We start from the raw sequence: 15,220 nt of genomic DNA, 5'->3' as shown, positions 1-15,220 counted from the left end.
ACATTTGGCGACCATTTAGATAAACAAAAAACGATTTTCTTTTTTTGTAAGTTGAAAAAAAATCATGCGCGAGTTAGAAGTAGTTGTTAGAAGTGTAGTTAGAAGTTATAAAAATGTAGCTAATTTTACTGTTTACCCTCTAAGTCTCTTGAAATCTAAATCAGTTCGCCCGTTTTCACCGCTGCAGTGTGTCATGACAATCACCGAAAATTGGAGACGGCGTCGTCGTTGTGGTATTTAACACATACACACATACACACATACATAGCACGTAAACTCACAAACCGACGCACGTATGCACACTACAGCAAAATTACACTCCAAACGTGTTCACTGCAGTTCGCCTAACCTGCCCACCCCCACCCCTACCAGTGTGTCTCAAGCTACTGCCACGACGAGCCGACAGACACCGACGCACGATCTGACCATCGAATTCATTTGTGATTCGTCCGACGACACCGTCCGCAGTTGTTTCTCACGACCGATACATTCGCATCACTCCACGGTCCCCGTTGTTCTCGTCGTTCTCCAACTGGTTACCATCCCCGCCGACAGCACTGCGCGTTCCGTATATCATTCGTTAAATTATTATCAACACGTATGAAATAAAACTAACGTTTTTTCGCCGTGTTTTTTACGGCACTGCTGCGACATTATAGGTTTGTCGAATAACGTATTTATCACCGCCCATTACCACCATCAAACGCCCTGCGATGGACACTGCAAAAATGGCTTCTGTTATCAGCGTTACAGCCAACGAAGGTACTGATTTTAAACCCAACAATTATTATAACATACATTTTCAATTTGTTTTATTATGTTTTGCAATAAGAATGAAGGCAATGCCGAGGAAATATCAACCGTTTTCATTTGAGCGAATTTAACTTATTTGATTTAGGTGGTAGTTGGAAAAAAACATTTGATAAAAATATAAAAATTAGGTTAGGGAACAATGTGACGGGGTCTTTAAATTCAATTATAAATAATTTAGGTATAGCGTGAATATCATAATAATCTAACAGACGGAACATGACTGTAGCCAATGGTCTAAGTGTGTTTTTCATTTTTGCTATACTGCTGCTTTTGGCGTATTAACAGCATAGGCAGAAATCCATTTTTTATTTAAAAAAGTGTTTATAGAGACTTTCAAATCCCTAGGTATTTTCAATTTTTTTATACAGGTTAATTTTATAGACCATTGTATGCCGTATTATTTGATGTAATTATATAAATATACACATCTGATTTTATCTTTTACTGTTAAGTATAAGAATTTTCCGATTGAGTACATATAATTAGTAAAAAATAAATAAATAAATAAAAAAAATTCTCAATTTTATATTAAATACAAATACTTTTAAAACTTATAAGCTTTAATAAATGACCAATAATTAGTTACAGCAAAATCAAAAATTTACGTAACTCCTTCAAGCCCTTCAATTTTAACGAACGAGTTTCGTAAACAATTCTAACTTACAACGCTCATATAAAAATGATTGTAACTGAATACCTATATGAGTAATTTTTTTTCAATTTTTATAGCGTAATTTTTCATTGAAATATTTATATTAACAAAACAAAAACTATTAAAAAATTTAAATGTTCAATAATTACAAAATTCTAAATATATTGATAATCACACCATTGTGGACATGGTTAAAGTAAATAGTGAATAATGAGGGCTTTTTTTGTTAAATTACAATTAAATAACAAAATCGATTTTTGCCTAAAACTGGTTTCCCGTTTTCTCCTAATTTTCTGCATTTTCTAATTCATCACAATAGTAGTTGAAATTTTTCCCCACTTATTATTCGCTTCTCCTAATTATTGAGAAAATTTGTGAACATAATTTACTTTACAAACAAATTTTTTTTTTAAACGTAAATTTAAAAATTCAATGAAATTCGAATGAATCATACTAGAAGTTTTCTTCTTTTAAATTTGTTTTGTGTTGTCAATGTTACAAACCATTGTAGCAATTAAAATCGTTGGTTTGCATAGTTTGCGCTGATCAACTTAAATTGCAAAATGGCAAGTTGTATCTAAATCCTATGTTTATTTTGACATTGTGCACAGTATTGAAATTTAAATAAAAAACAATAAACTTTGGCTATTTTTTATTTCTCGAAAAGCAAAAATACTGGGAGCGACTGAGAAACTTGTGTGGGGGCCAAGGAGTCTAATCTATAACTTATACAATATTATTCAGTTAACAATATTACAAACTGAAAAAATTTTAAAAAATTTAAGCTATTATCTATTTTAATAAGTTATAAGCTATATTACATAATACTGATAAATCTGGATTATAATGATTACAATTTCACAGGTTTCATTGAAATAATTGTTACAATATTTAATTAGGTACATTACCAAAAACCTGTGGAATTAGTAATTAGCCAATATATAATACGAGTATATTATAAGTATATAGTATGAATTTAAATGAGTTGATTACTTAAGACATTTAAACTAAATTTTTTGGTCTTATTTTGACAATAATTTATTATGATAATTCCTAAATAATATACATATATGGTGTATTATTTTCTTATTGTAAATTCTGAGTTGAACAATAAATGTAATGATTTTTTGATGATGTGTGTTTTTTATTTTTTTACTTTTGTGATTGTCATCACGGTTTGGGGCAGTAATAGTGTTTCGATTTTTTCAATAAGACTTTTCTGATAAGAAAGATAATCTAGTTGGTGTATTCAGAAGGTCAAATCTAAAATTCTCAATTGTTTTCAAAAGTGACAGGAAGAACAAACAAAAAATTGAGAAAAAACTGAAAATTTTACTTAAAACCAGTTTTCGAAAAAAATCGATTTTGGTTATTAGTGTAACTCTAAAACAAATTACCGTAGATACATGCAATTTTCACTGAATGTTTGGGTTAGAATTTTCTATAAGACCATACAATTTTCAAAATATTTTATTTATAAGCATATCACATTTTCGATTATTATTTGTTTTTTTTGAACGAATGTCGATAAAAAATTTTTCACACGGTCAAAAACTTGTAAATGTAATGCAAGGTTCCTCGGAAGTTGTTATTAAAATGTTGACAACATTCGTAAAAACCACGAATACCACGAAAATTATTTAAAATTCATAAAATTTTTTCTTTTATATCTAAGATTTAAAAATTTAATACAAGATTTCTTATAAACTTGTATACCTTCATTATACCTTAATTTTTAAATTAAAGTTAAATTAAATTTTTATGAGCCATTGAAGTTGAAATTTATGGTTACATTGGATATTCACTCGATTTCTCTTTTAACGATTTTCTTATTTTGTTGTAATTAAAAAACGAATTTTTGAAGACACTTGAAATTTATATCAAATGTTTATTTCATCAATTCATATACTTGTAAAAATTTCCAAAATATATGGATTCGTTTTAAACGGTTGACGGACATTTTCAAATTTTTTTTTTCATTTTTTTTTTCAATAAATGTCAACTAATTTTTTGGGTTGTACGAAAAAGCATGAAAATTGAATATAGGGCTCTTGATATATTGCTACAATCGCTGTTGAAAAATATTAAAAATACATGTGCACAATTTTTGTTTAAAGTTCAAATTTTGACAACATTGATTAAATTGAAAGTTGAAAAGTGACTTTTAAGTTAAAAATGTGTAACATTTTCAATATTTATAGCTAAAGAATGAAATATTAAAACAAGGTTCGACTTAAGCTATTGTTTTCGTAACTCAAAAATATAAAAAATATGTAAAAACAGTTATACTTGACAGACATTTTAAATTCAAATTATGACAAAATTACATATTAACACAAAGAATAACGATTTTTGTTGTAATTCGGTTCCAAAACAGCTCAATTTTACGTAAGTACATTAATATTTTTGCAGTACCACTGATAATTTAATAATAATATTATGAATGATATTAATTCAACTCACCGACTACCGTATTAATAAAAAATAATAACAATATAAAATATCCTCGACTGTCAAACCGTCTTCGCTCAGAATTGTTTTTCGTATACAATGACATCATATCATTGAATTCAAATGTAGTACTGTCCATTACAGCCGCCTTCTAGACACCTACTAAACAAGAAAGTTCTTGTCATTTTAATAGTTCTTCATTTTTACATATAAAAACTATAAATTATTTTATAAAAAAAAAATGTGTTTAATTATCTAATATCTATATAACCTATCTACTTATAACATAAATATGTTAATAAAAATGTTTTGATTAAATTACAGTGATAAGTGTTAATAATGAACATGGTGATAATAAAATCAATCCAATGGCTCTCAAAATGAAAGAGAACTATCAAACAAATGTATCAACCGTAGAAAAACCAACTTTGGCTATTGAACCAATCACAACTAATTATACACTAGAAAATAATCAAGAACAATTACATACAGATCGCGAAGATATATATAGCATAAAGGGTAAGCAATCAAGAATTCAATTTTAAATTTCAAATGAAGACAAATTATATTTTATGTTTTTTTGCTCAATATAGGTAGATTTGCTTGGAAATCAATTGAAAAATACCAGGTACCATACATCACACGCGTAATTAATTGTGTTGAGTTAAACTTTGTATCGGTACGGATGGCTGAAACTCAACTACTTAGCAACTCTTTATTTTATTTACATTCCGATATTTATACATGCAAATCAATAAGAAGTCATTTTATCACCGATAATGAAGCAAAATTATTAAATGAAATCAACTATCATACTAATTTTGCCTTCGGGAAGAAAATGTTCCTAGCAAAAAAAGAATGCATAGTTCTCTTAGAAGATGTTCATGAGTTGTATACATTCATTGAAGTGTGTCTTAAAACATTACTACTCAATATTCATACAGGTCGCAAAGAAAACTGTGGTTTTGTACGTATTAACTCTGAGTCTGTTGTACCATATTGTATTAAAAATAGCCAAAAATACGTTCCACTATTCTGCTTTGAAGGCGAAACAGAACAACTACAACATCTAGCTATACAGTTAGAAAATTGGAACTTGGCCTATCTCAAATTCTGTTGTAAAGTCCAGGGTATAAGTAATGAGTATTTTTTTGATGAATCTTGGACAGTGATCAGTCTTGATGATGTCAAGAATTGTTATTCAACAGAAACACATTTTGAGGAATATTGGCCACCTCAGGGGGTTATAATACAGCTGTTAATGAATCAGAAATCTATACCTGTCAATACATCAGGTGCCTGGGCTAGGCCACCCTCTGAAGTGGTAGTTGCTAAGAATACAATTCCACACACTTTGACGGCATCAGCAAAAGAAATTCCACAGAGTATGCCAGTAACGATGGCCACCTATCAAAATGAATGGCCAGCAAACCAGATGGTATGTGCTTTATATTTTGAATCCCAAATTTCATTTATATTTTAAGTACTTACAACAAAATTGTTACTTATGTTTTTATTATGTACTCAAAATTATTATTTATTTTATGCTTTAAATTATCATTTATTTTATGCTTAAAAGTATTTTGGGTATTAGCTATTAAATATTAATAAATAATGTATCTACAAAGTATAAAATAGTGAATATAGTTGATATATCAATATCAATATATTGTACTTAACAAAATATAATATAAGTTGGAAAAAATGCTTTAAAGTATTTCAGATTTGTACATGCGATTATGCTTTTACTTGTTTCTTTTAATAATTCGCTAGTGGTGATGTCAAGCATGAATTTTAAAAAACCAAATTTTTTCTTCATAATATAAAATCCTAAATTATTAATTAATAAATAATGTTTTTTTAGGTTCATTCAATTAGTTCTCAGGCTCAGTCGCCATCTACAACAGCAAGAACTCTTGAAAACTCTATTGCGATCAGAACTCAAAGTCTAGATGCTCAGTGCTATAATGCGGTACTTCTTGTTAAATTATCTTCATTTATTTCTTTCCTAAAACTTAAGTTGAAATTGTCTTAAAATGACTAATTTAGCTCTCAATACTTTTGTTGTTTAATAGATGTATAATTATTAATTTAATTTTATAGAATTTGATATTTAGTGTTCAATAAAAGTATCGACTAAAAGTTTTGCATCATTTGTGATAATAATTTAAAGAGTTTAGATTCCATAATTGATTTTTTTTTTTTAAATTATTAATATTACATTTTGGCTATATACTATATATATATATAATATTTTAGTAAACCAACAGTTTTAAACAGTTTTCATTGATTTCAGGGTTCAACAGTAACACAGAACAGCAGTTTGATAAACGGGGTGGGTCATGATGGACCACCATCAACACTAATCCGTGCCTGCGATACGGCACCAACAGTTAGGTAAGTGTTATTAGAATAATACAAAAAATTAAATTTGTAAATACCTAAAAATAACAAAACATTTTTTTTTTGCTTACAGTCATTCTGTCTCACACTCAAATGCTACACCTTCCAGTCAATGGATAACAACTATGACCAATAGCGATATGATATCAGACTCAAATCAAAAGCGAAATTCATACAATCAATGTGCTATTAACAATAGTCAAGCCCAGCCACAACTGATACAACAGCAGCATCGACAACAAATAATTACTACTCTACAAACTCAGTCGTCATATAGTAGCCAATCTGTACATGGTCGTCTAACCGACGGTCAACCTCATATTGAATTGAGGAATGCAGGGTCTATCGTAACATCTGTAGCCACTGAAGTTGACATACCTTTACCACCATCCAGCTCTGTTCCTCCAAAGAAGAGACATAGAGAACAAGAGACTACTTCTATTAGCCCTAGTATTGGATGGGAATCGACGAATATACCTGAACGGATATGGGGAAATGACACAAATATCAGTGCTTACCAGGTTCAGTAGACGATACATCTGCATGCAATATCTTCGGCTTACAAACGCATATAACATGGCAAATTGCGTGTTTGGAATAATCCATTTAACTCTGTTTTATGTTTAATATTGGAGCGAATTCAACTACTATCAAATGTAGAAGAATATTATCTAGTGAATCTCATAAGTTTTTTTTATATTTTAATTTCAAAGCGAGTTAAGAGTATTTTAAAATGTACAAACAATACACAATTTTAAGATACACATAAGTCATAACCCACTTCAAAAAAATACTCTTTATCGACAATGTGGTTAAAGGCTTCGATAAATTTTCATAATTTTGTGTACATTTTTATAATACCTCGAGAGACCTTTAAATTACTCGATTTGCTTTGCATTGGTATTAATTGGAAAATCGAGGACAGCTTTAACTTTTTGTGGATTAAGTTTCATTCCTTTGTCTATGATTTTGAGCCATACAAAATTGACTTTTTTCTCATAAAGGATCATATTGAAAGTTATAGTTTCAGATTATATTTTCTTAGTCGATCAAAAACATCGTTGAGTTTCTTCTCATAGAGTTGTGAAACTGTCATGCAGTTGAGTTTCTTCTATGCTGACACTATAGAAATTTATATCTTCCAGGTAAACAAAAGCTTCAATCCCGTTAATTGCAGCTAAAACATTGTTCATCATTCTTCGAAAATCTGCAGAAAATCTTTTTAAACCAAAAGATACACGTACAAATTCAAAATATACCATGTCTGTTGAAAACGTTTTTCGATGATCTGTGTGAATTTTCACCTGACGGTATCCCCACGATTAATTTAACGTCGTGAAGTATTTTTGTTTTCCTAGTTGATTGAGGATATCTGCTATATTTTAAAAGGAATAGACATTCCCTGCTGTTATACTTTTAAGTTTTCTAAAATCTACACATACACGATAATTAGTTGTTTCATTTGAATTTTGGTACCACAAATAATGCCTTATACTCTATAGACTTTTACTGCTTTTTTATTTCCTGTTTAATGTTGAAAGGTCTGTATTGAGTTTCTGAGTAAGGGATAGTCGCTGAGTGCTTGCTTCCACTAGAGATAATATGATAGTCGTGTAGCATGCTTATTAGTATGCATTATTCCTGTGATAGTTTATCTATCGCTAAGTCACCAATATTTATGTTTTATTCTGAAGTATTAATTATTAGGGCCATACCATGGTTGTCTTTTACTTCAGTAACAACGTTTCCGCTTAAAAGATTTTCTATGGTACTCATGTTTATGTTCATCTGCCAACTTTGTTGATTTCTTTTGAAATCTATTGATAATTGTTGTCCTTAAAAAATTGGTTTCCCAAAATTTGGTGTCTGGGTATCTGGAAATTGGGATGGGCAACATGAAATTTTGCGGTTAATTGAATTTCGCATCAATGTTGATGATGCTCTTCTGAGTATTTTGTTACATATTTGCTTATTCCTTTGAAATTATAAAATATAGATTTATCAACTAAATTCTTGGGATTTAATGAAGTTAATTTTATTAGGTTTAAATCGCATAAACTAACAGTTGAACTTTTCTTCTTAGATGAACTGTGATCTCTGATTTGTGCTGAACTAGGGAGAACTCGTATAGTTGGATAATGGTGGCTTGTAGATCGCAGGCAGGGCGTGTACCTTGGCCGAGTCGATTGAAGTTTTCCATTTTCTTTGAGGTGTCTGATGATCCTTATTGATTGCTTGAGTATTTCAAGAAAATTCTTGAATTCGCATATTTTCTTTTCCTGCATTCTGACATTTTTTTACAATGTTCTTACAATAACTAGAAGTTATTCAATAAACATCTGCTAATTTCTTTTGATATTGTTATTCCGATGTCTTATGATATCGGGACATTTTTTGACAAAACATGGCACACAAGTTTTGTGACCGCAGTTATGGCAGTTACATGTTGAATAAGGAGATTTTTGATTGTTTTTCGGTGTTTTGCTATGTCTGTTTTATAAAGTTTTAGGACGGTTCTATTATGTGCATGAATTACAGAACTGATGCTCTTATTTAAGAAAAATGACGGAAAACTTACAAATGATAGGTCACACTACTGTTGGTCCATAGAGTATCCGGGCTCAGTTTGCATAAACTAAAAGGGTTATGTCAGCACATTCCTGTACTCGATAGGTGATCGGTTCACATAATGAAATATTATATAAAATGAGAAAAACGCTATTACTATATAATATATGACATAACATTTCATTACTTCAGTATTAAATGATCAGCAGAAGTTCATAACAATATTAATAAATAATAATAATAATAAAATTGAAGGTATTTAAAATTTAGTTTTTATTTGGGTTAAAATTTTCATAAAATGACTAATTTAGCTCTCAATATATTTGTTGTTCAATAAATGTATGATTATTAATTTAATTTTTTAGAATTTGATATTTAGTGTTCAATAAAAGTGTAGACTAAAAGTTTTGCATTATATGTGATAATAATTTAAAGAGTTTAGATTCCATAATTGCTTTTTTTTATAATTATTAATATTACATTTTGGATATATTATGTATATATAATATTTTAGTAAACCAACAGTTTTTTTACAGTTAGTTTTCATTGATTTCAGGGTTCAACAGTATCACAGAACAGCAGTTTGATAAACGGGGTGGGTCATGATGGACCACCATCAACACTAATCCGTGCCTGCGATACGGCACCAACAGTTAGGTAAGTGTTATTAGAATAATACAAAAAATTAAATTTGTAAATACCTAAAAATAACAAAACATTTTTTTTTTGCTTACAGTCATTCTGTCTCACACTCAAATGCTACACCTTCCAGTCAATGGATAACAACTATGACCAATAGCGATATGATATCAGACTCAAATCAAAAGCGAAATTCATACAATCAATGTGCTATTAACAATAGTCAAGCCCAGCCACAACTGATACAACAGCAGCATCGACAACAAATAATTACTACTCTACAAACTCAGTCGTCATATAGTAGCCAATCTGTACATGGTCGTCTAACCGACGGTCAACCGCCTAATGCATTGAGGAATGCAAGGTCTATCGTAACAACTGTAGCCACTGAAGTTGACATACCTTTACCACCATCCAGCTCTGTTCATCCGAAGAAGAGACATAGAGAACAAGAGACTACTTCTATTAGCCCTAGTGTTGGATGGGAATTGACAAATATACCTGAACGGATATGGGGAAATGACACGAATATCAGTGCTTACCAGGTTCAGTAGACGATACATCTGCATGCAATATCTTCGGCTTACAAACGCATATAACATGGCAAATTGCGTGTTTGGAATAATCCATTTAACTCTGTTATATGTTTAATATTGGAGCGAATTCAACTACTATCAAATGTAGAAGAATATTATCTAGTGAATCTCATAAGTTTTTTTTTTATATTTTAATTTCAGAGCGAGTTACGAGTATTTTAAAATGTACAAACAATTTACAATTTTAAGATACACATAATTCATGGCCCACTTCAAAAAAAATTAAAAACTTTAAAACCCTCGTGTGTTTTACTAGATAATATTCTTACTTATAAATTTCATAATAATATTATTATTATATTATTATTAATATTGCTTATGTTAATTCCCTCTTACATTAGCCAAAACTGAGGTAAATAGATTATTAATAAAGTTCAATTTGCTATATATTATAAGATTGTAAAATAGAGATAAGATAGATGTGTCCGTAGAGTCACCTATACTTATGACCTATGAGTTATGACCTTTACGTGGGTGATTAGTTGGCCTAGCTATAAAAAAGGAGTATCTACACTTACGACTTATACTAACATAATAATAATAACAATAATACAGTAATTGTTTTAGTATCTTTAGACTAATTTTTCTGACGATGAAATATACAATTATAAATGTGATACTTGACTTTTTTAGTTATTATTTTAATCAACTAATATTTAATAGTCAAACAAACATTTTATTTGTCATATTGATAATTGAATGCAATACAATAAATTAATGACAAAACACAAAATTAACTTTTAATTCAACTAAGTTAAACAAACAGTTAGAACTTTTATAATAGATTAATAACATAAAAAATAAAAAAAAGTAATGCATTATAATTCATGTCAATTTACTCATAATAAAATTAAGTCTTAACATAGCCAAAGTATAATACTAGAATGTAAATAGGTAGTTAAAATAAATAATTTTCATTTAAATAGAATGTCAGTGCAACTTTTATTCTCTCTCCAACATAAATAGAACACTATCACCTACAATTGTTTTTCATGATTTTTAAAAAATCTTGAAGGTATGATATCTATTTTAAATTTTTTTATTTAACATTGTATTCGACTTTCAAAATGAAAAATAACTTGTACATTTGAAACATGATGTTTAAATTGTTTTTAGACGATATTTAGGCAAATCAATTTCATACCCTCTGAAATATAATTCTACATCGTTTTTTTAATGCGTTATTTCACTTAAAAGTCAGGAACATTAAAAAAAAAAAAACCACCCAGCTATATGCGCTTTGTCTATTTTTCTCATTGGCCAGAGACAGAAAACAAATAGTACTTAGACATCTTCTTAAGAGTTAAGAGAACGCCATACTTACGTGCCTTGTTTCCGTCTTACAAACTCTGAACATAACAAATTGTACTGTGTAATCTGAATAATTCATTTAACTCTGTTATGTTTAGGTAATCTTAGAGTGAAATGAGTTAGTATCATAAATATAAACAGTTTGCTGTACACTATTTGTCTAGAAGAGTTTCTATAATTGAATAATGAATGTGTTAAATTTGAATCCAATGATATAAAATCATATTGTATACGTCAAACGATTATGAGCTTTGAAGGCTCGTCAACATATAATATAATATTCCCACACACCTATTTTATAATAATAATACATTTTAAATTTATTCAATAATCATATTTTATATTTTTCTTTAATTACAAATAAAGAAAATATGGGTTTGATTAATTAATGGTCAGTCAAAATGTATAATAAATATTGTTTTACAATCAATATTTGAGTAAAAAATTTGACTTTAGTTCTATTTATTAGTTTTTACTCTAGAATAGTGAGTATCCTATTATAAATTGATAACTTATAATTATTGTTGTACATTATGACTACCTAAGAATTTAACACCAAATATTTAAGCTTATTATACTTACTTCATAATTGGAAACTAATTTATCATTACTATCAACATTTACATCTGAATTAATTATATTAGTGCCTAATATTTTCTTATAGAAAATATTCATTAGTTTAATCATCAATAATTAATAATAATTAAATAAGAATTAATAATTAGTACAATAATATTATTATATTAAGAAACTATAATAGCTTCTTAGTTCTTACTATGTATAACTTCTCTTAATATTTATTATTTGATCAATTGCGGTATAGAAGGCATACATAACAGGTCTATGTGTTTTTAAATTAAGTGCCGAGCAGTAACAAAAGTAGTAACACAAAACACTAATATTTAACTATTTAGACTTATTTGATACATAAGATCCCTAATCATTTTTAAATTTTAATATAGTTATAATATGTATGTGTATAATACTGACGCATGTTTATAATTAATAAATACTTAATATATATCTAAATATATTTGTTTTTCAAATACAGATCCAAAAAACAACACTTCAAGGAAAACCGATCAACTGCATAAATGCCAATCCATACATTTACTCAGATTTATTAATTACATTAGAGCACTTAGTCCAAATTGTGTTACCTTCGTGGACTGTCGAGAGATGCGCTTACGTCTTTCAAAAATACTTAAAAATTACACTTTTCCGTGGAAATTCGTAAGTGTCTGATCCTCCTCATTTTAGTAATTATCATTCTCCCTCAACTCATCATTATCCTGATCTAACAGTGTTCAAAAAATTCTAATACATTTTGTTTATTGTTTATTTCACAGTGAACAATTGGGCGTATTGTGGAAGAAGGGACTCCTCAGTTTGATTAACCCAGAAGACACTCCGATGGCCATGCTGCAAGATATCAAATATTGGCTTAACACTGGTGCTACAATGTTGCAGATGTCGCACCAGCATCAATCACCAAACTCGCTGATGCAAAATGCCTCCCAGAGCTGTAGTAACAGACCCCCGCCCCCGCCCTACATGTAAGAACTACTATCATAAATAAGTATCTTAAGTATTCTGAATGTTGTCTCCACACACCTCATCAATTTGCATTGTTTCTTGCTCTCATTATTTACGTTTCATTTTATCATTGTTTGGAATATATTTACTGGTATTTTATTATTAGGTATTTATTATTATTTACTGATTTCCTGTCCAATTGACATTATGTCTTAGCTCAATCCATTACGAGATTCAAATTTTGAATACCAATAAATTATATTATGTTTGAGTATTTCTTTCATATAAAATATAAATGGTAAGTACTAATAAATAGTACATACATAAGAACAATATACAAACAAAAATAATATTTATCTTCTGTGTTGTGAAGGTTATATCATAATTTAATATTATAATATTATATTATTAAAATGTATGATCATTTTAAATCCTTGCCATTTTCCATTATTTAATTTTTTGTTTCCATTTATTCGAAATATTAATTTAAAATTTAAACAGTTTTAAACATGAAGACTTTTATAATTCTATAATAATTCCATTCTTTGCAATTTTAAATGTACTAAACAGTGAACAGTTGAGTAGCTAATTATATTTTGTTTATAATTAATTTTTTTATTGACTACCTAATAAAAAAAAAATGTTAACTTTTTATTTACTAAATGTAGTTTTATTTTGTATTTAAAAGTCGAAGAAATGTCACAGTGTTTTGTTACAGATAATTGTAATAATGTAAAAATATGATAAATATAGACTTATGCCAATAGTTATATTAAAATTGTGAGTTAAACTTAATTTGAGGACCTGTATGATTCTCTATATTTGTAAGTGACACAGATGCGTATGGACTATGTTCACTGGCATAATGGTTATGATTTTATTCTGTGAGTTGGGGGAGGGGTAGATATGAATAACTGTATGAATTTGATATTTGGAATATTGGTTTCTCTTATCAGGCTAATGCTATAGATGTGCAACAAGAATTGATTTAAAAATTCACATTTTAAGGATATTTAAGAAGTTATTTGGAATTATTATATTGAAACGGGGTTAAAGAACCTATCATATTTAGATAAATCAGTGATGGTTGCCACAGCTCTTTGAATTTTATTATAAAATTATATTTTACTCTGTAGTTTCAGGAAATATGGATCAAATATCCAGTTCCAGATGATATGTTATATTATTACACAATAACAACAATCTTAGTTACCAATTAAAATATAAAGTATAACAAAAGATCTATGAATAATATGGTCATCCTAAAAGACCGTAGTAGTGGTCTGCCATCTGGTACTTGTCCCTGAATTATTTTGATGCCGTATGAAATTATTATTGAAAGGATGGAATACTAGTACATTATTATTGATAATTATATATCTGTTAGATTACCTCATTCTCTGTTAAGTCTACTACACTACTAGTCAGATATAAATTTATTTATTTTTACAGTTATAGGCACTAACAATATGCCGTTCCTAGCAAAGTAAACAAGTTATAATATCCCATTCAAAATACAATAGATAATAATATTACCTAAATCCATTTAAGTTTGAAAACTTATTTTTAAAGCTATTTTTTCACTTTTAGTTATTTAGATATATTTATGTCCACCAAATTGTAATGACAACCTACAATGATAATTTTAATGAACTACATACCATCATTAACAAAACAAAATAAAAACCATTGTTTGGAACATAAAGTAAAACATTAAAATTTACAACATTTTTTATAATACCTTCTTCCTTATAATAATAGGAATACAAAACAGATATTATACTAAATATTTGTATGTAACATAATATTCTCAGTCATACTAATACAATTTACAATTGGCTAAATAAAAAAGAACTAGTATAAAGTAGTGATGAGCGAGGATCATCCATAAAATGTATTCTTTTAAAACTGTTGGGTGTGCAGTTCGTATACATTATTTATATTTAACAGTGCACACAAATTGTGTAGTATTTTAAGAATTAAATTAAATTAATAAGCAATTTCAAAGCGGTTTAATTTAAGTAAATTTTATCTAACATACATGATAATAATAAATAAAAGACAGTGTACTAAAGACTAAACTGACCATTAATATAATGAAATAATAGTGGATTTCATTATTAATACACTCTAAATTGAATGAGTAACATTAAATTGTATATTGCTAATATATTCATGTACCTATATCTTAATTTTATAGTTACACACATATTATATATGTATTAAATAAATGAACTATTTATTTACTGCA

The 15,220-nt window shown here is 28.4% G+C and overlaps 1 protein-coding gene across 1 annotated transcript; it reads left to right on the top strand.

Moving 5' to 3' along the window:
• Positions 1-728: 728 nt before the first annotated feature.
• Positions 729-13,192, top strand: LOC111039311. The gene is made up of 8 exons (XM_022322774.1): positions 729-762; positions 4,241-4,435; positions 4,510-5,354; positions 5,781-5,888; positions 9,444-9,544; positions 9,624-10,071; positions 12,485-12,666; positions 12,783-13,192. Exons 1-8 carry the CDS (start codon positions 729-731, stop codon positions 12,991-12,993), a joined length of 2,124 nt encoding a protein of 707 aa, XP_022178466.1. The 3' UTR covers positions 12,994-13,192.
• The last annotated feature ends 2,028 nt before the right edge of the window (positions 13,193-15,220 follow it).

Source organism: Myzus persicae, unplaced genomic scaffold (assembly GCF_001856785.1).
Source record: "Myzus persicae strain clone G006 unplaced genomic scaffold, MPER_G0061.0, whole genome shotgun sequence".
NCBI lineage: Eukaryota > Metazoa > Arthropoda > Insecta > Hemiptera > Aphididae > Myzus > Myzus persicae.
The sequence above is the reverse complement of the archived record's forward strand: the minus strand, read 5'-3'. Positions and strand labels throughout refer to the sequence as shown.